This window comes from Zea mays, chromosome 10 (genome assembly GCF_902167145.1).
Source record: "Zea mays cultivar B73 chromosome 10, Zm-B73-REFERENCE-NAM-5.0, whole genome shotgun sequence".
Classification (NCBI taxonomy): Eukaryota; Viridiplantae; Streptophyta; class Magnoliopsida; order Poales; family Poaceae; genus Zea; species Zea mays.
Window position 1 is genome coordinate 17,941,543 of NC_050105.1, and position 25,703 is coordinate 17,967,245.

A 25,703-nucleotide genomic window follows, 5' to 3' on the forward strand; every position below is an offset into this window, starting at 1 on the left:
TTTTTGGTGATTGATGCCAACACAAAATAAAGCAAATATAAAAGTGCAAAATTGAACTAGTTTGCATAAGGTAAGTGCAAAGGTTGCTTGGAATGAAACCAATAAACTTATTTCAATAGATATGCATGGATTGTTTTCTTCTTATTTAAAATTTTGGACCACGCTTGCACCACTAGTTTTGTTTTTGCAAATTCTTTGTAAAATTCTTTTCAAAAACCTTTTGCAAATAGTCAAAGGTATATGAATAAAATTGAAAGAAGCATTTTCAAGATTTGAAATTTTCTCCCCCGGTTTCAAATGCTTTTTCTTTGACTTAAACAAAACTCCCCCTCAAATAAATTCTCCTCTTAGTGTTCAAGAGGGTTTTTACAAGTTTTGAAGAAACTACTTTCTCCCCCTTTGTGAACACAATAAGATATCAATTTGAAAACTTTATTTTTAAAATTCGGTGGTGGTGCGGTCCTTTTGCTTTAGGCTCATACTTTCTCCCCCTTTGGCATGAATCGCCAAAAACGGATACTTGTGAGTGAAATACAAGCCCTCTTCAAACTTTCTCCCCCTTTGGTAAATAATATAGGAGTGAAGATTATACCAAATTGGAGAGCGTTGTGGAGTGACGGCGAAGGATGAATAATGCGATGGAGTGGAGTGGAAGCCTTTGTCTTCGCCGAAGACTCCAATTTCCCTTTCAATCTATGACTTCGCTTGAAATACACTTGAAAACCACATTAGTCATATCACATGAAAGAGATATGATCAAAGGTATATAAATGAGCTATGTGTGCAATATATCAATCAAAATTCCTAGAATCAAGAATATTTAGCTCATGCCTAAGTTTGGTAAATGTTTTCTCATCTAGTGGTTTGGTAAAGATATCGGTCAATTGTTCTTTGGTGTTAATATATGCAATCTTGATATCCCCCTTTGTTGGTGATCCCTCAAAAAGTGATATCGAATGGCTATGTGTTTAGTGTGGCTGTGCTCAACGGGATTATCCGCCATGCGGATTGCACTCTCATTATCACATAGGAGAGGAACTTTGGTTAATTTGTAACCATAGTCCCTAAGGGTTTGCCTCATCCAAAGCAATTGCGCGCAACAATGACCTGCGGCAATATACTCGGCTTCGGCGGTAGAAAGAGCGACCGAATTTTGCTTCTTTGAAGCCCAAGACACCAGGGATCTTCCTAAGAACTGGCAAGTCCCTGATGTGCTCTTTCTATCAATCTTACACCCTGCCCAATCAGCATCTGAATAACCAATTAAATCAAAAGTGAATCCTCTGGGGTACCAAAGGCCAAACTTAGGAGTATAAACTAAATATCTCAAGATTCGTTTTACGGTCCTAAGGTGAACTTCCTTAGGATCGGCTTGGAATCTTGCACACATGCATACGGAAAGCATAATGTCCGGTCAAGAAGCACACAAATAGAGTAAAGAACCTATCATCGACCGGTATACCTTTTTGATCTACGGATTTACCTCCCGTGTCGAGGTCGAGATGCCCATTGGTTTCCATGGGTGTCTTGATGGGCTTGGCATCCTTCATCCCAAACTTGTTGAGTATATCTTGAGTGTACTTCGTTTAGCTGATGAAGGTACCCTATTGGAGTTGCTTTACTTGAAATCATAAGAAATACTTCAACTCCCCCATCATAGACATCTCGAATTTTTGCATCATGATCCTACTAAAATCTTCACAAATAGATTTGTTAGTAGACCCAAATATGATATCATCAACATAAATTTGGCATACAAACAAATCATTTGCAATTGTTTTAGTAAAGAGAGTAGGATCGGCCTTTCCGACTTTGAAGCCATTAGTGATAAGAAAATCTCTTAGGCATTCATACCATGCTCTTGGGGCTTGCTTGAGCCCATAAAGCGCCTTAGAGAGTTTATACACATGGTTAGGGTACTCACTATCTTCAAAGCCGGGAGGTTGCTCAACATAGACCTCCTCCTTGATTGGTCCATTGAGGAATGCACTTTTTACGTCCATTTGAAAAAGCTTAAAGCCATGGTAAGTAGCATAGGCAAGTAATATGCGTATTGACTCAAGCCTAGCTACGGGTGCATAGGTTTCACCGAAATCCAAACCTTCGACTTGTGAATACCCCTTGGCCACAAGTCGGGCTTTGTTCCTTGTCACCACACCATGCTCATCTTGCTTGTTGCGGAAGACCCACTTGGTTCCTACAACATTTTGATTAGGACGTGGAACAAGATGCCAAACCTCATTCCTCGTGAAGTTGTTGAGTTCCTCTTGCATCACCAACACCCAATCAGAATCCCTTAATGCATCTTCTACCCTGTATGGCTCAATAGAAGACACAAAAGAGTAATGTTCACAAAAATGAGCAACACGAGATAGAGTAGTTACCCCCTTATGAATATCGCCGAGGATGGAGTTCACGGGGTGATATCTTTGTATTGCTTGATCGACTCTTGGGTGTGGTGGTCTTGGACCATCATCATCTTCCTTGTCTTGATCATTAGCATCCCCCCCTTGATCATTGTCCTCCTCTTGAGGTGGCTCCTCTTGATATTCATTTTCATCATCTTGAGCTTGATCCTCATCTTGGGTTGGTGGAGATGCTTGCATGGAGGAAGATGGTTGATCTTGTGCTTGTGGAGGCTCTTCGGATTCCTTAGGACACACATCCCTAATGGACATGTTCCTTAGTGCGACGTACGGAGCCTCTACATCATCTAGCTCACCAAGATCAACTTGCTCCACTTGGGAGCCATTAGTCTCATCAAACACAATGTCACAAGAAACTTCAACTAGTCCAGAGGACTTGTTAAAGACTCTATATGCCGTTGTGTTTGAATCATATCCTAGTAAAAAGCCTTCTACAGCCTTAGGAGCAAATTTTGATTTTCTACCTCTTTTAACAAGAATAAAGCATTTGCTACCGAAGACTCTAAAATATGAAACATTAGGCTTTTTACCGGTTAGGAGTTCATAAGATGTCTTCTTGAGGATTCGGTGAAGGTAGAGACGGTTGATGGCGTAGCAGGCGATGTTGACTGCCTCCGCCCAAAACCGATCCGAAGTCTTGTACTCATCAAGCATGGTCCTCGCCATGTCAAGTAGAGTTCTATTCTTCCTCTCCACTACACCATTTTGTTGTGGCGTGTAGGGAGAAGAGAACTCATGCTTGATGCCCTCGTCCTCAAGAAAGCCTTCTATTTGTGAGTTCTTGAACTCTGTCCCGTTGTCGTTTCTAATCTTCTTGATCCTTAAGCCGAACTCATTTTGAGCTCGTCTCAAGAATCCCTTTAAGGTCTCCTGGGTTTGAGATTTTTCCTGCAAAAAGAACACCCAAGTGAAGCGAGAATAATCATCCACAATAACTAGACAGTACTTACTCCCGCCGATGCTTATGTAAGCTATCGGGCCAAATAGGTCCATGTGAAGTAGCTCTAGTGGCCTGTCCGTCGTCATGATGTTCTTATGTGGATGATGAACACCAACTTGCTTCCCTGCTTGACATGCGCTACAAACCCTGTCTTTCTCAAACTGAACATTTGTTAGTCCCAAAACGTGCTCTCCCTTTAGAAGCTTATGAATATTCTTCATCCCAACATGGGCTAGTCGGCGATGCCAGAGCCAACCCATATTAGTCTTAGCAATTAAGCAAGTATCGAGTTCAGCTCTATTGAAATCAACTAAGTATAGCTGACCCTCTAATACTCCCTTAAATGCTACTGAATCATCACTTCTTCTAAAGACAGTAACACCTATATTCGTAAAAAGATAGTTGTAACCCATTTTGCATATTTGAGAAACAGAAAGCAAATTGTAATCTAAAGAATCTACAAGAAAAACATTGGAAATAGAATGGTCAGGAGATATAGCAATTTTACCAAGTCCTTTGACCAAACCTTGATTTCCATCCCCGAATGTGATAGCTCGTTGGAGATCTTGTTTTTTCTCGTAGGAGGAGAACATCCTTTTCTCCCCAGTCATATGGTTTGTGCATCCGCTATCAATGATCCAACTTGAGCCCCTGGATGCATAAACCTACAAAACAGTTTTAGGCCTTGTTCTTAGGTAACCAAACAGTCTTGGGTCCTTTCACGTTAGAAACAAGCACCTTGGGTACCCAAACACAAGTCTTTGATCCCTTGTGTTTGCCCCCAACATATTTGGCAACTACCTTGCCTGATTTATTAGTTAAAACATAAGAAGCATCAAAAGTTTTAAATGAAATATTATGATCATTTGATGCAGTAGGAGATTTCTTTTTAGGCAATTTAGCATGAGTGGAATGCCTAGAACTAGATGCCTCACTCTTATACATAAAAGCATGATGAGAGCCAGAGTGAGACTTTCTAGAATGAGTTCTCCTAATTTTGTGTTCGGGATAACCGGCAGGGTATAAAATGTAACCCTCATTATCCTGAACCATGGGAGCTTTGCTCTTAACAAAGTTAGATAATCTTTTAGGAGGTGCATTAAGTTTGACATTGCCTCCCTGTTGGAAGCCAATGCCATCCTTAATGTCAGGGCGTCTCCCACTATAGAGCATGCTTCTAGCAAATTTAAATTTTTCATTTTCTAAGTCATGCTCATTAATTTTGGCACTAAGTTGAGGTATGTGATCATTTTGTTGTTTAATTAAGGCAAGGTGATCATGGATAGCATCAACATTAATGTCTCTACATCTAGTACAAATAGTAACATGATCAACACTGGATGTAGAGGGTTTGCAAGCTTTTAGTTCATCAATCTTAGCATGCAATATTTCATTTTCATTTCTAAGATTGGTAACAACAGTATCGCAAACATTTAAACTTTTAGCCTTAGCAATTAAACTATCATTCTCAATTTTAAGGCTAGCAAGAGATTCATTCAACATGTCAATCTTAGCAATTAAACTAGCATTACCATTTCTAAGATTAACAATTGAATCATCACAAACATTTGATTTCTCAACCTTAGTAATTAATTTGTCATTTTCAAATCTAAGGTTGGAAATAGTATCATGGCAAGTGCTTAGCTCATTAGTCAATTTTTCACATTTTTCTACCTCTAGAGCATAAGCATTTTTAACCTTAACATGCTTTTTGTTTTCTTTAATTAGGAAGTCCTCTTGGCTATCCAAGAGTTCATCCTTATCATGAATAGCACTAATTAATTCATTTAATTTCTCCTTTTGTTGCATGTTTAGGTTGGCAAAAAGTGTAAATAAATCATCCTCATCATCACTAGAGCTAGCCTCATCACTAGATGTTGCATACTTAGTGGAGGATCTAGATTTTGCCTTTTTCTTCTTGCCGTCCTTTGCCATGAGGCACTTGTGGCCGATGTTGGGGAAGAGAAGGCCTTTGGTGACGGCGATGTTTGCGGCGTCCTCGTCGGAGGAGGAGTCGGTGGAGCTCTCGTCGGAGTCCCACTCCCCGCAAACATGGGCATCGCCGCCCTTCTTCTTGTAGTTCCTCTTTTTTTCTCTTCTCTTTCCCTTCTTGTCGTCGCCCCTGTCACTGTCACTAGATAATGGACATTTAGCAATGAAATGACCGGGCTTACCACACTTGTAGCACACCTTCTTGGAACGGGGCTTATAATCTTTCCCCTTCCTTTGTTTGAGGATTTGACAGAAACTCTTGATGATGAGCGCCATTTCCTCGTTGTCGAGCTTGGAGGCGTCGATGGGGAGCCTACTTGATGTAGACTCTTCCTTCTTCTCCTCTGTTGCTTTGAAGGCAACGGGTTGCACCTCGGGTGTGGAGGTGGTGCCCCGCTCTACGATTTGTTTGGAGCATTTGATCATTAGCTCAAAGCTCACAAACTTCCCTATAACCTCCTCGGGAGACATTAGCGTGTATCTAGGATCACCTCGAATTAATTGAACTTATGTAGGGTTAAGAAAAACGAGGGATCTAAGAATAACCTTGACCATTTCATGGTCATCCCATTTAGTGATCCCGAGGTTGCGCACTTGGTTCACCAAGGTTTTGAGCCGGTTGTACATGGCTTGTGGCTCCTCCCCTTGGTTGAGCATGAAGCGACCGAGCTCCCCCTCGATCGTTACCCTCTTGGTGATCTTGGTCACCTCGTCTCCTTCGTGCGCGATCTTGAGCACGTCCCAAATCTCCTTTGCACTCTCCAGCCCTTGCACCTTATTATACTCCTCTCGACTTAGAGAGGCGAGGAGTATAGTAGTGGCTTGGGAGTTGAAGTGTAGGATTTGTTCGACCTCCTCTGAATCATAATCCTTGTCCCCTTTCTTTGGTACCTGCGCTCCATACTTAACAATATCCCATATGCTCTTGTGGAGTGAGGTTAGGTGATGCCTCATTTTATCACTCCACATAGAATAATCTTCACCTTCAAACATAGGTGGTTTGCCTAATGGAACGGAAAGTAATGGAGTGTGTTTTGAAATACGGGGATAACGAAGGGGCATCTTACTATACTTCTTGCGCTCATGGCGCTTAGAAGTGGCGGATGCCGATTTCGAGCCGGAGGTGGAGGGTGACGAAGAGTCAGTCTCGTAGTAGACCACCTTCTTCATCATCTTCTTCTTGTCACCCTTCCGTTGGGACTTGATGGTGGAAGAGGATTCCTCCTTGTGCTTGTGGCCGGACTCCCTCGAGTGAGTTCTCCCCGAGCTTGCGGACTTGTCGCCGGTCCCGATATCCCTCATGGCGGATGCTCCTGACATCACTTCGAGCGGTTAGGCTCTAATGAAGTACCAGGCTTTGATACCAATTGAAAGTCGCCTAGAGGGGGTGAATAGGCAAATCTGAAATTTACAATATTTAAGCACAACTACAAGTCGGGGTTGGCGTTAGAAATATAAACGAGTCCGAAAGAGAGGGCGAAAACAAATCACAAGCGAATAAGAGCGGATGACACGGTGATTTGTTTTACCGAGGTTCGGTTCTTGCAAACCTACTCCTTGTTGAGGTGGTCACAAAGACCGGGTCTCTTTCAACTCTTCCCTCTCTCAAACGGTCACTTAGACCGAGTGAGCTTCTCTTCTCAATCAAACGAGACACTAAGTCCCCACAAGGACCACCACACAATTGGTGTCTCTTGCCTTGGTTACAATTGAGTTTGGAACAAGAAAGAATGAAGAAGAAAAGCGATCCAAGCGACAAAAACTCAAATGAACACAAATGTCACTCTCTCTAGTCATTGTTTTGTTTGGAGTGATTCCGGACTTGGGAGAGGATTTGATCTTTTCTTTTGTGTCTTGGAATGAAGTATAGAGCTCTTGTATGAGGTTTGATTGCTGTGAACTTGGATACAAAGAAGTGGGGGTGGTTGGGGGTATTTATAGCCCCAACCACTAAAATGACCGTTGGTGAAGGCTTCTGTCGTCTGGCACACCAGACAGTCCGGTGCGCCAGCCACGTCACCAGGTCGTTGGGTTCCGACCATTGGAGCTTCTGACAGGTGGGCCACCGGACAGTCCGGTGGTGCACCGGACAGTCACTGTTCACTGTTCGGTGCGCCTTCTGGCGCCTGCTCTGACTTATGCACGCAGGCGCGCACTGTAGCGTTTTACTGTTCCTCTGCAGCCGACCGTTGGCGCAAGGAGCCATTACTCCGCTAGCACACCGGACAGTCCAGTGGCCCACCGGACAGTCCGGTGAATTATAGCGGAGCGGTCTCCAGAATTCCCGAAGGTGGCGAGTTCGGAGTCGGTCTCCCTGGTGCACCGGACACTGTCCGGTGCGCCAGACCAGGGCAGCCTTCGGTGCATTGCTCCTTTTCTTTTTGAACCCATTCTTTGAACATTGTATTGGTTTATTGTGAACCTTTGGCACCTGTAGAACTTATAATCTGGAGCAAACTAGTTAGTCCAATAATTTGTGTTGGGCAATTCAACCACCAAAATTCATATAGGAAAAGGTTTGACCCTATTTCCCTTTCAATGGGGGAGTTGAAGTATTTCTTAGGATTTCAAGTAAAGCAACTCGAAGAGGGCACCTTCATTAGCCAAACGAAGTACACTCAAGACATACTCACCAAGTTTGGGATGAAGGATGCCAAGCCCATCAAGACACCCATGGAAACCAATGGGCATCTCGACCTCAACACGGGAGGTAAATCCGTAGATCAAAAGGTATACCGGTCGATGATAGGATCTCTACTCTATTTATGTGCATCTCGACCGGATATTATGCTTTCCGTATTCATGTGTGCAAGATTCCAAGCCGATCCTAAGGAAATTCACCTTAGGGTCGTAAAACGAATCTTGAGATATTTAGTTCATACTCCTAAGTTTGGTCTTTGGTACTCCAAGAGATCCACTTTTGATTTAATAGGATATTCAGATGCTGATTGGGCAGGGTGTAAATTTGATAGGAAGAGCACATCAGGGACTTGTCAGTTCTTGGGAAGATCCCTGGTGTCTTGGGCTTCAAAGAAACAAAATTCCGTAGCTCTTTCTACCGCCGAAGCCGAGTATATTGCCGCAGGCCATTGTTGCACGCAATTACTTTGAATGAGGCAAACCCTTAGGGACTATGGTTACAAATTAACCAAAGTTCCTCTCCTATGTGATAATGAGAGTGCAATCCGCATGGCGGATAATCCCGTTGAGCACAGCCGCACTAAACACATAGCCATTTGGTATCACTTTTTGAGGGATCACCAACAAAGGGAGATATCAAGATTGCATATGTTAGCACCAAAGAACAATTAGTCGATATCTTTACCAAGCCTTTAGATGAGAAAACTTTTACCATACTTAGGCATGAGCTAAACATTCTTGATTCTAGGAATTTTGATTGATATTTTGCACACATAGTTCATCTATGTACCTTTGATCATATCTCTTTCATGTGCTATGACTAATGAGTTTTTCAAGTGTATTATATGCTAAGTCATAGATTGAAAGGGAAATGGAGTCTCCGGCGAAGATAAGGCTTCGACTCCACTCCATCGTTTTATTCACCCTTCGCCGTCACTCCGCATCACTCTTCTCTTTGATATAATCCTTCACTCATATATTGTTTGCCAAAGGGGGAGATAAAGTATAAGGGCTTATATTTCACTCACAAGTATCCGTTTTTGGCGATTCATGCCAAAGGGTGAGAAAGTATTAGCCCAAAGCAAAAGGACCGCACCACCACCAATTTTAAAATGTAGTCTTTCAATTTTTTTTAAAGAAGTTTTTCAATTGGAATCTTATTTTTGATATAATTTCAAATTGGTATAACCTCTTTCAGAATTAATATCTAAAACCCTCTTGAACACTAAGAGGAGAATTTCATTAAGGGGGAGTTTTGTGTAGTCAAAGGAAAAGCATTTGAAACAGGGGAAGAAAATTTCAAATCTTGAAAATGCTTCTGGCAACTCTATTTATTTACCTTTGACTATTTGCAAAAGATTTTGAAAAGAATTTCCAAAAGACATTTGCAAAAACAAAACATGTGGTACAAGCGTGGTCCAAAATGTGAAATTAGAAGAAAACAATCCATGCACATCCTATGAATGTATAAATTGGTTTTAATTCCAAGTAACCTTTGCACTTACCTTATGCAAACTAGTTCAATTCTGCACTTATACATTTGCTTTGGTTTGTGTTGGCATCAATCACCAAAAATGGGAGATTGAAAGGGAAATAGGCTAAAACATTTTCCTATATAATTTTGGTGGTTGAATTGCCCAACACAAATTATTGGACTAACTAGTTTGCTCTAGATTATAAGTTCTACAGGTGCCAAAGGTTCACAATAAACCAATACAAAGTTCAAAGAAAGGGTTCAAAAACAAAGGAGCAAAGCAATCGAAGGCTGCCCTGGTCTGGCGCACCGGACTGTCCGGTGCACCAGGGAGAATTCCTCTGAACTGCTCAGCTTGGGAATTTGGGGAGCCACTCCGCTATAATTCACCGGACTGTCCGGTGTTGCACCGGATTGTCCGGTGTGCCAAGCGGAGTAACGGCTAACAGGGCCAACGGTCGTCTGCAAAAAGGGAACAATGATCAACAGTGCGCGACTGCGCGCACAGAAGTCAGAGCAGGCACAGAAGGCACACCGGACAGTGAACAGTGACTATCCGGTGCACCACCGGACTGTCCGGTGGCCCCACATGTCAGAGCTCCAACGGTCGGAACCCAACGGCTGGATGATGTGGCTGGCGCACCGGACAGTGTCCGGTGGCGCACCGGACTGTCCGGTGCGCCATACGACAGAAGCCCTCACCAACGACCATATTGGTGGTTGGGGCTATAAATACCCCCCAACCACCACACTTCAATGCATCCAAGTTTTCAGCCATCAAACCTCATACAAGAGCTCTAGACTTCATTCCAAGACACAAACAAAGAGATCAAATCCTCTCCCAAGTCCGGAATCACTCCAAACAAAATAGTGACTAGAGAGAGAGACTTTTGTGTTCATTTGAGCTCTTGCGCTTGGATCGCTTTTCTTCTTCCTCTATTCTTGTTTCCAACTCACTTGTAATCAAAGCAAGAGACACCAAGTTGTGGTGGTCCTTGTAGTGGACTAAGTGTCCCATTTAATTGAAGAGAAAGGCTCACTCGGTCTAGGTGACCGTTTGAGAGAGGGAAAGGGTTGAAAGAGACCCGGTCTTTGTGACCACCTCAACGGGGAGTAGGTTTGCAAGAACCGAACCTCGGTAAAACAAATCACCCTGTTCATCCGCTTTATTTCTTTGTTGATTTGTTTTCCCTCTCTTTCGGACTAGAATTTAATTCTAACGCTAACCCCAGCTTGTAGTGTGTGCTTAAGTTTGTAAATTTCAGATTCCACCTATTCACCCCCCTCTAAGCGACTTTCACCAAGCTTCTAAATCCATCTTCTCTGACTTCGTTTGTTTTCAGTTGCACGTCGTAGTTACAAAGTTGAAGCTCTTCTGCTTCGTTCTTGTACATGCACTCCTTTAGACGAAGATTTCGAACGAAGGTTGATTTCATAGTTGCTTTCTAAGTACCTAAAAGGTTCTTGAAAACAATTGGTAACACAATGTTTCAAGGACCTTCGCAATAGAGGGGCCTAACAGTAGCCCTCGCGGTATTAGTTTATTTTTTCATAACGAGCTCATATCGTGGAATGAACGAGGGAGGCTTTATGCCGAAGGGCCGAAAACACCATTCTGAAGCTCGTTATTGAAAATGAATTATTGAAAATACATTCTTCAAGGTGCATGACAAGTGGGGACCATTTTGTAGTGGGGACCATTTTGAAGCTCGTCGTGGTTCTGGCTTCGGATGCTGCTTAGAGGGGGGAAGAGATCCCAACCACTAGGTGCAATTTTTTAGCCGATGCAATTGGACTGGTTGTCGAAGATGAAGCTGGGGGTATCCTAGTTGGATCGACAAAGGGTCTAAATATGATAGCAAAGATCTAGATATTGAGAAGAAGAACAATGACATCCGACTAATGAAGCCAAGTCATGTAAGCTTTGGGAATCAACAATTATGAGTGGTCAAGAACACGAACTACATCAGTGATATTGACTCGATCAGACTTGGGGGAGAAGACACTACACCCTCGCTAAAGGAAGATGAGGTGGTGATTTTCCAAAGCTTTCTCAAGGCTAGGCTTTGATTCTCGCTACACAAGATGATAGCGGGGTATAAAAGAGGTTTGATATATATATCTCCATCAGCTACCCCCAACGCAACAATGAGGCTTGAGGTTTTTATTTGGGCTGTGTGAAGCCAGGGCATACAGCCAAATGCAGAATGCTTTTGCCAAATCCACTAGATGCATTACCAGGCAAAAGCGTCTCATATTAACATTTATAAATTTTAATATAATTAATGATGCTTCATCTATTTTATTCATAGACCACTTTGCAGCAAATGGAGATAAACATTAGTTTCCCCATGTTCCAGATGTTGCCACCACCGCAATGGGGTCCTCCGTCGATGCTTTGACATCATGCAATCATATTATTAGCAAATTTACGTCAATTATAATAAAATTAGCTAATTGAGCTTATAATTCTAGAAAAAGCTTAGTTAGCTCAATTCTATCTAAACTAAGTTAGTTTAGCAAAATTACCCAGCTTAGCTTAATTCTAGAAAAAATAGCTAATCTAGTTTAATTATAGCAAAAATTAAATTAGTCAATCTAACACAAATTCTATAAAAATTAGTTAGTTTAGGTGAACCTCATCTAACTGCAGTCAATGTCACTCAATCCTAACTAACTGTAATCTGTGGAGTTTTTAGACTTCTACTCCATAATTAGCAGCACCTCCATGACAACTCTAATCATACGACGAATCTAGGTTCAAACTGATTGGATATATGAATATTGATACTTGATATATTGTGTCAAATGGTTAAGACTTGAACACATGATGACACTTTAAGACTTATGTGATGTGATGATGTTTACGGTGAATATATGTGACGTGAATGATTTATCTGGTATTGTATTGGTACCAATATATTTGATGTTGATGGATATATGCATTTGTGAATGTATGTGATATGTATGAATATTTATTTTTGTGATTGGATATGCATGCAGGACCAAAACATATGTGAGTTTTTCTTTACCATATGCTCACCTGGCTCTTATGTTTGAAAAAAAATCCTGCCAGTCCGGTTCAGAAATAAAAAATAAATCTAGAAATAGTATTGCACAATTGCACACCCCCAAGATGCTTATACATACACATGGTAAGAACGAATAACTAGTAAACTCTATAACACTTTTCTCAGCATCTAATTGACGAGCACAAAAAAACACAAGTACGGATATGCGCCTTCACCCTAGGAGAATGCATAGAAAAGATCTTGTTTGTGCTATAAAGCAATTCACAAGAGACAACAGTGATAATCAATTTACGAGTATTATTTATGTGCTTGTCCTAAAACGTGTACACAACAATAGTGTATGTTGGGATTTTGTATAAAATGATAATGAAGCGCAGCAATAAGAAGGTTTTGGAAGCAATGCACTTGTGCATTGTTAGCTTGAGCCTTTTCTTTTATGAGGAACTGTACATGCATGTACAAAATGGCAAACAAGAACACCAATAAGGTTTTGGAACCAAATCTTTGCTAACTTTGAATGCAAAAAAACCATATATATTGAACCAGATACCCAGGGGGAAATAAATAGTACAAATCATGGCAACAGTGTATCACAAAGAACGTGTGAGAATTATCTTTTAAGCACAACGTTTAGACTGTAGCTTCAAACTATAATGGACCAAGCCTGACAAAACCACAAGCAGCAGACAGGAAAGGAAATTTGCATCTCCGACTTGTAATCCCACTGATCAAAGGAGAAGAAACAACAAGCCAGCCACCAATGCAAGTTCATCTTCTGAAGTAGAAAGCATTATATGGGTTCAAATATTTCCCTTATTTTTCTAGCATACATACATTTGTAAATTGAATAGAATCAGCAAGTTAGTAAATACACACACACATGGCGCGGACACAGGGTAACAGCAAATAGCTCATACACACACCATAAGCGCAAATTCGAAGTTATTTCAGACGACTGAAGTTCGGAAATGCAAGCAAATTATAGTTGGTCACGATAACAATAGTATATACAGAGTGAAATTATTAAGGCTGAACATAATATATTATCCTCAGCAGCAGGCCATATATGCGCCATTCTAATTCAAGAATCTACCCGTATAATCGTTTCCTCTTTTTTCCATGCGCAGCCATGACGAGCTCCGTCAACACCGAGGGGTTGCTGGCCTCCAGATGCCTGTACCCTTCCGTCTCCAAGACGGCTAGAAGATTTTTACTGGATCCTCCAGTGATGAAGTCGATGCACTTAGCCTTGAGCTGGGCCAAGTTGTGCTGGTCTGCTAGAGCCAGCGTCGACGCCACCGTGCCAATGCCGATGCCACGGGTGAGCCTTTCCTCGCAGATCTCCTTGAGCCTGTCTAGCGCATACATGTCGGCAGCTACAAGCAGGTGCTGAGCCATCACCGCCGTCTCCTCGACCGTGGTGGTATCAGTACCAAGGTCAGGCACTGTGTCAGTGTAGATGTAGTGAAGCATGGCCTTGAACACGGCCGGGTGCATGTCCTGGATCTCCACGCACTGGGAGCCCCTCTCCAGCATGTTGCCAAAGAACTGGGCCATGAAGATCGGGGACCTTGCGGCTAGTATGCTCTTGTGTGCTGCGATGGACTCACCGGAAACGATGAAGGTAACGTCTGCACCAGACTGGTTCCGCAAGAGCTCCCCGAGGTGTTGGTGCAGGTCAGAGGACGGCAGAGAAACGGAATCTGAGTCCCTGCTGCTGTGCACGTCGATCTGGCATTCCACAGTAAATGAACCACCCTTGAATATTAGCGGGCGACCAGCTGCTGCTGCTGCCTGCACATCGTCTCTAACCTTCCCTTTGCCGAAGTAAATCGGAGGAGAGCGGTCCAAGGGACGCCTAAACGTTGTGTTTAGACCTTGTGTTGTTGTTAATAATGGAACACGAAGATCGCAGCTCTGATCTACCAGATGACAGCTCAGAGCCACCGCCACACCGCCGTCGCACGGCGCGCCGAGGTACACAAGCACGAGCGCTAACCAGTAGTCTTCAGGACTGCCCTCGTAAGGTGAAAAGCGGAACTGGATCTCCCAGTCGTATCCGTCGACGCTGCATCTGGATCTGATGCAGCAATCCTTCTTGTTCCTGATCGTGGACTTGGTGACACAGAAGTCATCTACCTTGAGACGGTGCACTGAGCAGACATTCGCGATGAGGTGAGTGCAGGTGTGCGTCATCACGGTTGAGCCCTAGCCTGAATCTCTGACCTGGAAGAACTTGCCGCGGAGGACGCGCCGTGGCCAGTGGCGAGATGGCCGCCGGTCAGATCGGTCGGAGTCAGAGCGCAAGCGAGACGGCCGCCGCTCAGGGATCGGAGAACGACGGGGGAGCAGAATATCTCTAGGGTTCAGGAAGCAGGCCCAAAACCATTTTTATAGGCAGAGGAGGAGAACGAACGACCACGATGGTGTTTTCTATGTTAAGGAAACCTACCAAGGGTTATACGAATTAATAACGAAACGTAATTTTAATGAGCTGTGTATTTTTATATAATGAACCCATACCCCTCGTAATAATTTTAGTTTCTATGAATTAAATGCATATTTTAGATTGATATGTGTATTATATGTGTTTAATACTATTGATTCTACCCGCTTAATAGATCCAATCTATTATTTTGCACTTCAAATAAAAAAGCCGACAGTGACTCTCCTATAAACATGTCCAAATGGGCCGGTCTTGTTGTGGGCTCGTGACCCGACACGATCATAGCTCGACACGAGCACGACCCGACTAGAAGCGTGTTCGGGCCAGCTCGGCTCGGTCCGGGCTTGGGCCAGCAGTCTGGCCCACGGTGCAGACACGGGCTCAGCCCGGTTAAAGGGTAGGCACAATAACAACCCGTTTGAGGGACTGATTTTGTAATGATCAGTCTGTTTTTAGCTATAATATTGCTGATTCTGTTATTATATGAGAGTATTCTGAATTATGATATCTTTATTTCTACTATATTAAAACACCAGTTTCAACGATCGTTCCACGTCATTTTTTTGACAAATAATCCCTCATATCTATTTCAAATTAACCCGTTGCACACCTGTCCCCTCCGCGCGCCATGTCCCAAACCACATCTCCGCATATAGATAGTGAAAGGGAAATGTGCCCTTGGGCCATTTATATAAATGTTTTGGTGATTAGATGTCCAACACATATTATTTTGGTTGATATAAGCTAAGTATCAAAGAGATGCAAATGGAAAAGCAAGGTATGATTCTAGCCTTAGTAAATTATTTTTGGTACTAACATTATTCTACTAAGTGCTAGGAACCTTTTCAAAACGAGAGAAAACAGATTGGAGAAGTTTGGCTAAGTCCAGCCATACTTGCACCAGCCTGCGGTGCACCGGACAGTGTCTGGTGCCCAGGCTGGTGCACTGGCGAACAGGCCGCTCTCGGGAAAAACTCAGCGTGTCATGGCTATAATTCACCGGAATGTCCGGTGAGTCAGCCGCGCCCACGCTAATGGTCGGTAGCGCGATCAGCGGGCGACGCGTGGACTTCGCTAACGGTCAACAGGTCGCACCGGACTGTCCAGTGTGCCACGGGGCCGGTGGCTGCAACGGATTGTCCGGTGCGCCCATGGACAGAACGCAACTATGGCCATCCAAATGGAGCTCCAACGGCTCCTAGCTACCTTGGGGCTATAAAAGGGACTCCTAGGCATATGGAACAGTACACCAAGCACCCATTGAACATACTAAGACGCTGAGACTTCGCATTCACGCATCTGGTTCACTGTGATAGAGATTCGAGCACTTTTTTTGAGTTGTAACTCCGCTGTGCTGCTTTCGTGTGCTCGTTCTTGTCTTGTGTGCGTGTTGGTGTTGCAATTATCGCTCTTGTGTGTGTTGCTATTCCTCCCTTACTCCTGTGTTCTTTTTAGATCATTTTGTGTAAGGTGTGGGAGACTCTAAAGTGTGGAGATTCCTCACAAACGGATATACTTGAGACAAAGAGAACCGTGGTATTCAAGTTGATCTTTGGATCACTTGAAAGGGGTTGAGTGCAACCCTCATCGAGTGGGACGCCACCAACATGGAGTAGGCAAGTATTCTACTTGACCAAACCTCAGGATAAAAATCGTTGTGTCACTTGTCTTTATTCTTGTGCGACTCTCTCCACCTCCATTCACTTCACTTGTATAATTGCTCAAAGTTTAATACTAACTCTGTGAATAGCAATTAAGCGAAGAAGTTTACTCCGTTAGCACTCCTCTCTCGAACTTGGTGATAATCTATTCACCCCCCTCTAGGTGCTCTAAGATGGGCCAACATGGGCCCGCTAGGCTCGATGCCCACCGACCCATTTGGTTAAATCAACATAAAATGTTAAAAATCGATGCAGGAGGTGGGGTTTTGAAAGGAAAATGTGCCCTTGGGCCATTTCTAAGTATTTTGGTGATTTAGTGTCTAACACAAGTGCTTAAATGTAAAATAGTGGACAAAGTACAAACCAAGGATAAAGGTATGTTTCTCAGACTTAGTACATTGTTTTATGGACTAATGTATTGTGTCTAAGTGCTGGAAACAGGAAAAATCCAATTGAAAATGTCTTGGCTCGAGCAGCCAAGAATCTGCTCAGTCTGGGAGCACTGGACTGTCCGGTGGTGCACCGGACAGTGTCCGGTGCGCCAGGCTGGTTCGAGCGAAGTGGGCGCTCTCGGGAATTCACCGGCGACGTACGGCTATAATTCACCGGACTGTCCGGTGAGCCAACGGTCAGCCGGGCCAACGGTCGGCCGCGCGATCTGCGCGGGACACGTGGCCGAGCCAACGACTAGAAGGGGGCACCGGACTGTCCGGTGTGCACCGGACATGTCCGGTGCGCCAACGGCTCTCTGGCTGCCAACGGTCGGTTGTGCCATTTAAGGAAAGAAATCGGGCACCGAACAGTGTCCGGTGTGCACCGGACTGTCCGGTGCGCCAGTCGACAGAAGGCAAGATCAGCCTTCCCAGATTGCTCTCAACGGCTCCTAGCTGCCTTAGGGCTATAAAAGGGACCCCTAGGCGCATGGGGGAGAACACCAAGCATACTCACAACATTCCTAAGCACCAAGATATTGATTCCGCGCATTTGTTTCTTTGTGATAGCATATAGAGCTCTTGTGGAGTTGTGAACTCATTGAGTTGTGTTGCGAGCTCTTGTTGTGACTTGTGTGCGTGTTGTTGCTCTGATTTTTGAGTCTTGTGTGAGTTGCTCATCTCTCCCTTACTCCGTGATTCTTGTGAACATCAAAAGTGTAAGGGCGAGAGGCTCCAAGTTGTGGAGATTCCTCGCAAACGGGATAAGAAAAGAAAAGCAAAACACCGTGGTATTCAAGTTGATCATTGGATCACTTGAGAGGAGTTGAGTGTAACTCTCGTCCGTTGTGACGCCACAACGTGGAGTAGGCAAGTTTTGTACTTGGCCGAACCACGGGATAAACCACTGTGTCATCTCTGTGTTGATCTCTTTGTGGTTATCGTATTGTGAAAGTTCTTCTCTCTAGCCACTTGGTGATTATTGTGCTAACACTTAACCAAGTTTTGTGGCTTAAGTTTTAAGTTTTACAGGATCACCTATTCACCCCCCCTCTAGGTGCTCTCAATTGGTATCAGAACCGTTCTCTTCACAAAGGGACTAACCGCCCGAAGAGATGGATCCTAAGGGGAAGGGTATCGTGATCAACGATAAAGAGAAGGAATCCTTCGTCAACGAGCCGAAGGACGACAAGCCTACCGACTCCGGCTCGGGCCATAGACGGAAAGAAGGGAAGAAGAAGAAGACGGGACGCATCAAGGAGATCGTCTACTACAACGACAGCGATGAGTCTACTTCCTCCCAAAAGGACGACGACCACAACGACTACGAGAGAAGGAAACCGGTCAATTCGAACTTTTCTTTTGACTACTCTCGTATTCCTCAAAGTGCAAATGCTCATTTATTATCTATTCCACTTGGTAAACCTCCTCATTTTGATGGAGAGGACTACGGATTTTGGAGTCACAAAATGCGTAGTCACTTGTTCTCTCTCCATCCTAGTATATGGGAGATTGTAGAGAGTGGAATGCACTTTGATAGTTCGGATAGTCCCATGTTCATTAATGAGCAAATTCATAAGAATGCACAAGCTACTACTGTTATTCTAGCTTCATTGTGCAGGGATGAATATCACAAAGTGAGTGGCTTGGATAACGCCAAGCAGATCTGGGACACCCTCAAGATTTCACATGAGGGGAACGACGTCACCTTGCTCACCAAGATGGAGTTGGTGGAGGGCGAGCTTGGACGATTCGCAAAGATAAGGGGCGAGGAGCCGACACAAACATACAACTGGCTCAAGACCCTTATCAACAAAATAAGGAGCTACGGAAGCACGCGATGGACGGACCACGACGTCGTCCGATTGATGCTAAGGTCCTTTACCGTTCTTGATCCTCATTTGGTGAATAACATTCGTGAGAATCCCAGGTACACCAAAATGTCTCCCGAAGAAGTCCTTAGAAAATTCGTAAGCGGGCGAATGATGATCAAGAAAGCGAGGTACGTGGACGACGCTCTTGTTGGGGACTTGTTCTCAAATGCTATGAATTAAGAACAAGGCAACATAAAGTGTTAAATGTCAATGTCCTTCGTCCATGAAACATTATTCCCTTGAGGATAATGGGCCTTGGACGAAAGGCTGATAAAAGCATAATTACGAAGCTTAAATCTTCGTAATAAAATTTCAGTAAAAATTATAAGATAATATAAAACAAAAAGTATAAAAGGGATAAATACATCATAGACGAATTACATCGTATTCACTTAATATATTGAGTTATTGAATACAATAATACCTTTGCCTTGGCAAAAGGTTGGATTCCGGAAGATGCGATTGCGATTACTCGAATGCGTGAACAGCAACGGAATACTGTTCACTATTTATAGGCACAGGACGCAGCCTGTGAGGAATTACAAGTATGCCCCTTATAAAAGCTTACAACATTGACTCAGACCTTTATGGACTAAAAGGTCATTCTATCTTTAAGTCGGTTTGTAATGCCGAAGCTTCACGAAGAGGAACCTTCGGCTATCTTGTACAAACAGCTTCAGCCGAGGACCACTTCTTCCTATAAGACCTTCGGCGACGAAGCATAGACCCAACAGTAGCCCCTTTCGCGGTGCTAGATCGTTTTTCGTAACGAGCTTGATCCGTGAAAAAAGTCTCTTAAGCTTCGGGGCGCCGAAGGTCTAAAAAACACCTTCCCTGAGCTCGTTGTCGAGAAACGATTCAATCTCCCAGCGTATAGCGGCCCCACCTTGCAGAGTTACTGTTCGGTTTCTGCGGTCCACCACACAACAAGTGCGAGCGGATGTCCGCCTGGTGTAAAAATTCTGGCGCTTCGCCTTCTTACCTGCAGCACTATATAAACAGACGAGTAGGTGTGAAGTTACCACAGCATTCATTGCTATTTGCACTGTTTTGCTGCCAAAATTTTTAACCGTCGCCGAAGCTTGTCTGTCGGAATCGAACGAAGCTCCAGCTTGAAGCCTGCTTCGGAGAAAGAAAGTATTAAAGTTCACAAGTTCATAGTTAAATGGCCAGAGTCCGTTCTACCGCCAGGGTTGAGCGTGAGGGGGACGAAACTGAAACTTCGGAGACTGTTCCCATCTCCGAAGCCATGCAACGATCTGGGCTGGTGATTTCTGAAGAGATCCCTAGTGAAGATGCAGAACAAGCAAAACAAGCAATTGCCGGAGTAGAAGAAGAAGTTATTGAGGAAACTGATCCTGAAGACGATTATCGTATTGCCATGCCAAGCAAGCCTAGCCACTTGGACTTTGGAAAGTCTACCGTTTCGAAGGCTGATCTCTCCAAGATGGTAAAGTCAGGCTTTTTCAATGAGGATCAGAAGAAGCTATTACGCTTCGGGGGAGAAGAGACTACCCCGAAGCCGGAAAAGGATGAAATTGTCATTTTTAAGAGCTTTTTGAAGGCTGGATTAAGATTCCCCCTACATGGGATTATTGCAGAGGTACTGAAGAGGTTCGGTATCTATTTTCACCAGCTGACCCCTAACGCTATCGTTAGGCTCAGTGTTTATATCTGGGCACTCCGAAGCCAAGCAGTGGAGCCATTTGCGGACAGCTTTTGCCGGGTTCACGAGCTGCATTATCAGACGAAGGCTAGAAAGGATGGATTGCATGACAATTTTGGTTGCTACAATTTTGCTTATCGAAAAACTACGAAGTTTCCTGTAATCAGCTATCGGAGTAAATGGGCAGCAGGGTGGAAGTCTGAGTGGTTCTATGTCAAGGTTAATGATGACAAGGAGAAGCTCGTGCAAAGTCCACTCGAACTAATCTTCGGAGAAACCCGGCCTCTCTGCAACATGTCAGTAGACGGTCCCACACAACAAGCAATGAATGAATTCAGAATTGTTGCAGATCATATTAGTACAAGAGACCTGGTTCAGGAGTTCTTGGCTTTCCAAGTTTTTCCTAGTTTAAAAGAATGGGAAATGCCGAAGCTGAAGGGGAAAAAGAAAGAAGGTGAACTTGTGCGTTTGCCTTACTATTTCAAATTTAAGAAATACTTTAAAACACCTTGCCAAGAGTGGCTGGAAACAATTGAAGTGATGTGCAACGAAATACTTGGGAACTATTCCAAAAAAGAAGATCAATTGATGACCGCGGCCTTCGGCACCCGTCCGAAGCGAAGACTAAACCGAGTGCTGGACGCCCTGGGTTTCGAATACCCTGATTACGAAAATCTGAACAAAGGTGCCGGAGGCCAAAAAAGGAAAAGGATAACTGAAGCCTTAAATGAAGGTGAAAAAGAACTACCAAAGAAGAAAATTCCAAAGAGGAAGAAAGCATTTTCTCCGAAGCGTAAGATATCCGACGAAGAAGAAACCCCCGCATCTCCCTCTGCCGCTGACGTTGAGGAAATTCTGAAGGTAATGACTGAATCCTTACCTGCGAAGCTAAGTCCACTGGGGCCCCAACTGATAAAGTTTTTTCAGAAGGACGAGGAGCCCGAAAAATCGAAGAAAATAATCAAAGCAAAGAGACAAAGAATTATCACTGTGACAGAAGTAATTGACAAAACACCGCCAAGGGCTTCAGCTCAGAAAACACCAGCGGCTGCGGAAGGGACAGATGTTGAAATTACACCTTCGAAGGTCGCAGCTGCCGAAGCTGCCTCGGCTGAAGATTTGAACCTGGAGAGCACAATCGAACATATTGATAAAATACTGCTAAACATGGCTGCAGAAGAAGCTACCACCGCCGCCGAAGAGGCCGCGACCGTAGCGTCGGAGAAAGGGAAAGAAATTGCTGATGAAGCTTCGGAGAACGAAACCTTCATGTTCCAGAATTTGGTTGGAGAACAACTATCAAAAGCTGAAATAGAAGAACTTAGAGAGTACGCTAAATCCTGCGGATACAAACCCGGGGCGCTCCTCTTCGGAGGCGTTGATGATGAAAAACTAGATTGTATTCGTGATCAAACCGGAGCCAAGGTTATCGGTACTCTGTCCAAGAGTATCGGCTTTCCGAAGCTAGAAACAGACATCAGCCGCTACCGACGACAACATGTCGTTGGTAGTTTATTTTATTCCAACTTCAAGGTGAACTACTTGTCCCTTAACCTTTATTGTTTCTAATAATAAAAACATGTCTGACGAAGGTTGTTTACGTGCAGAGTATGCTGTTGAGCAAAGCCTTGCAAATGCAGCAAGATTTTGAAGATAAGAAGCACGAAGTTATAATTGAAAATTTGGAAAGCAGAATAAAGGAGCAATCAGATGCTTTTGAGAAAAAGAACTTTGAGCTCCAGGCAACCGAAGGTTTATTGGCGGAAGCTGAAGCAAAAATAAAAGAACTGAACACGAAGCTTCTCCGCCAGTCTGAGCAGTTCGAACGAGAAAAACAAGATCTTAATGCAAAACTTGAAGCCGAAGCTCAACAAAATTCAGATTTGAGAAAACTACTGACAAGTCTTCAAGAAAAATGCTTGGAATTTAGCAATAAATGCATTCAACGATTAAGAAAGATTTTTTACTCAGTTGGAGCCAGCAGTGAAAAATTCACCCCCTCAGCTGAAGATCTACCGAAAACCTTCGAACATATTGAGGGGGAGATTGACGAGCTCGACGAAGTCATAGCTGGGCATGGTGACTTCTGTGCCTGGGTGGCTTCTCGAGGCACTGCTGCAGCTTTCCTGAAGGCTGGCTGCGATCATGGAAAGATTGTCAATAGGCCAAATTTCACTTTATCACCATCAATCCTGGATGACATTCCTGATCTCGCCCGAAGTATCTCGAATAGATTTGTAAAAATGATATGGACAAAAGGTGGGCGAGAAAAGGCTGGAAACGAAGCTCGTAGCCACCTTGAAGCAGTAAGAAACTATATCTTGTGCTTACCTTTTCTTGCAAGCTCGATTTTGACTTACAACGACCTTATTCATGTAGGATGACGAAGCCGAAGCTGATGATTGAAAAATGACGCCGAAGCTGAAGCTCCTTAGAGATTAAACAGTAGACTGTAGACAGTACTTGAGAAACTTTTGAGATAACTTTTGTAAATGTAACCAAAACTTGTCTTTAATGTATTCTGTTCATACCTTGTAATATATCCTTATCCTTTCATTGGTGTATGAGAAATGCTTTGATGTGGACGAAATTTTCTTTTTTGAGCCGAAGGCGAAAAAACACCTTCCCTTCTTTTCGTACGCAACGAAGCATAGAAAACAACATTTCCCTTCTTTCCGAAGCTCTCCTTTTTGTACACGAAGCTCTTTCTTTCCGAAGTTCTTTTTTTTTATTTGCCGAAGCAACCGCTTATGCTATGAAGATTATTATCCTACATATGCCTGGATGAATGTTTATGAATGCAAATGTTATGATGTAATGCGATGTGCAAATGAATGGCCAAACAATCACACTTCAAGCCATACTCATAGCCATTATTTCCTTAAAAAACAATCACACCTCAGCTCTACATCCCCTTAGGAACGACTTTGGAGCTTCTTCGCCTTTACTTTCGGCGGAATCAGCGTTGACTTTTCGTTGTAAGCTCTGCATTCCCTTAGGAACGACTTTGGAGCTTCTTCGCCTTTACTTTTGGCGGAATCAGCGTTGACTTTTCGCTGTAAGCTCTGCATTCCCTTAGGAACGACTTTGGAGCTTCTTTGTTTTTACTCTTCGGCACTCGATGGTGCGTTCTCAGTTTTTACATTTACATTTCTTGGGGGGTTTTGCTCTTATAGAACTAAAAAAGGAAATTACATGTGATGGCCCCATTAAAAACCTTTCTCCCCCTTCGGAAAGGAAAAGGGTGCCACAAAAGAAAAATAAAAAATATGAAAAATTACATCGAATTATACATAATATCGCCGAAGCTCATCCGCATTCCAAGATCTAGGAATGTCGTTGCCGTCCATATCCTTCAATCTGTATGAACCGGGTCTTGACGAAGATGCTACTAAGAACGGTCCATCCCATTTCAACTGTAACTTGCCCACTGTTTCTGGGTTGGCCACTCTTCGAAGCACCAAGTGTCCTGGCTCAATATTCTTTAGCCGAACCTTTCTATCTCGCCATTTAATTGTTTCGGCTTGATATTTGTTGATGTTTTCCACGGCTTGCAACCTGATCCCTTCTAAAGCGTCTTTTTCCACAGAATAATCAGCTTCGGAACCTGATGCTGTCGAAGCTACTACCCTTATTGATCCGGTTTTAGCTTCTTCTGGAGTTATTGCTTCGTCCCCGAATAATAACTTGAATGGGGTAAAGCCTGTAGACCTTGATGTTGTTGTATTATGGCTCCACACCACTTTGGTTAATTGATCTGGCCACTTTCCCCTTGGTTGATTGAAGATTGACTTCATTATTCCTGTCATTATAATGCCATTGGCTCTTTCAACGAGTCCATTTGACTCCGGATGTCTGACTGATGCAAAATGGATCTTCGTACCAATTTGATCACAGAAATCCCTAAAAGCTTCGGAGTCAAACTGTGTTCCATTATCCACAGTGATAGCCTTTGGTACCCCGAAACGACAAACAATATTCTGCCAGAAAAACTTTTGGACGGTGGCCGAAGTTATTGTAGCTAAAGGCTTTGCCTCAATCCATTTAGAAAAATATTCTACCGCCACTACAACATATCTTAGGTTCCCTTGGGCCGGTGGTAACGGACCTAACAAGTCAAGGCCCCACCTTTGCAATGGCCAAATGGGTTGTATGAGCTGTGTTAAGGACGAAGGTTGTTTTTGATCTCGTGCACATTTCTGACAACCTTCGCACTTTTGGACCAACTCCGCTGCATCCGAAGCTGCCTTCGGCCAATAAAATCCTTGGCGGAAAATTTTTCCAAGTAACGGCCTAGATCCAATGTGAGATCCACACAGGCCTGCATGTATTTCTTTCATCAACTCTATACCTTCGGTTCTGGATAAACACTTGAGTAGCGGAGCACAAACTCCATGTTTGTACAACTCTCCTTCTATCATGACATATGGACGAGCTCTTGCCTCTATCCTCTTGTTATAAGCTTCGTCATCTGAAAGGAATTTACCCTGAAGATAAGAGATGATCTCAGTCCTCCAATCTTCGCTATAAACAGGAGATATATTGAGGACTGCTCTTTCAAGAAGTTCCACCGAAGGTGCTTTTATCGTTTCGAAGAAGACATCCGAAGGTAAGGGCAGCCCCTGTGCTGCTGACTTAGCTAACAAATCAGCATGCTCATTTTGTCCTCGAGGGATATTTTTGACAGAAAATCCCTCGAAGGAAGCTTCAACTCTTCGAACCATATCCAGATACTTTTCAAGCTTCGGATCTTTAGCCTTGCAACTCTTGTCGATATGACCCGAAACAACTTGGGAATCAGTTTTAAGAACAGCCCTTCGGATTCCCATTGCTCTTAGCTTCCGAAGACCCTGAAGCAGGGCTTCGTACTCGGCAATGTTGTTTGTGCAACTAAAATCAAGCTTTGCTGCATAACAAGTTTTAACTTTGGAGGGTGAAACCAACACAGCAGCCGCTCCCGCTCCGAAAGTTCCCCAGGACCCATCGCAAAACACTGTCCATGCTTCGGTGTCTTTATTTGCTTCTTCCTCCTGAGCCCCTGGCGTCCAGTCAGCAATGAAGTCTGCTAACGCCTGGGACTGAATCGAAGATCTATGAACATATTCAATACAAAATTCGTTG

At 43.6% G+C, this 25,703-nt stretch overlaps 1 protein-coding gene across 1 annotated transcript; it reads right to left on the bottom strand.

Annotated features, from left to right (window-relative positions):
• Positions 1-13,549: 13,549 nt before the first annotated feature.
• Positions 13,550-14,700, bottom strand: LOC103640905 (BTB/POZ and MATH domain-containing protein 1). The gene has a single exon (XM_008664351.2). It carries the CDS (start codon positions 14,698-14,700, stop codon positions 13,594-13,596), a length of 1,107 nt encoding a protein of 368 aa, XP_008662573.2. The 3' UTR covers positions 13,550-13,593.
• Positions 14,701-25,703: the final 11,003 nt, after the last annotated feature.

Bases quoted from the DNA above. Each gene is read 5' to 3' on its own strand.
- LOC103640905 (XM_008664351.2), bottom strand. From the start codon at position 14,700: ATGACGCACACCTGCACTCACCTCATCGCGAATGTCTGCTCAGTGCAC.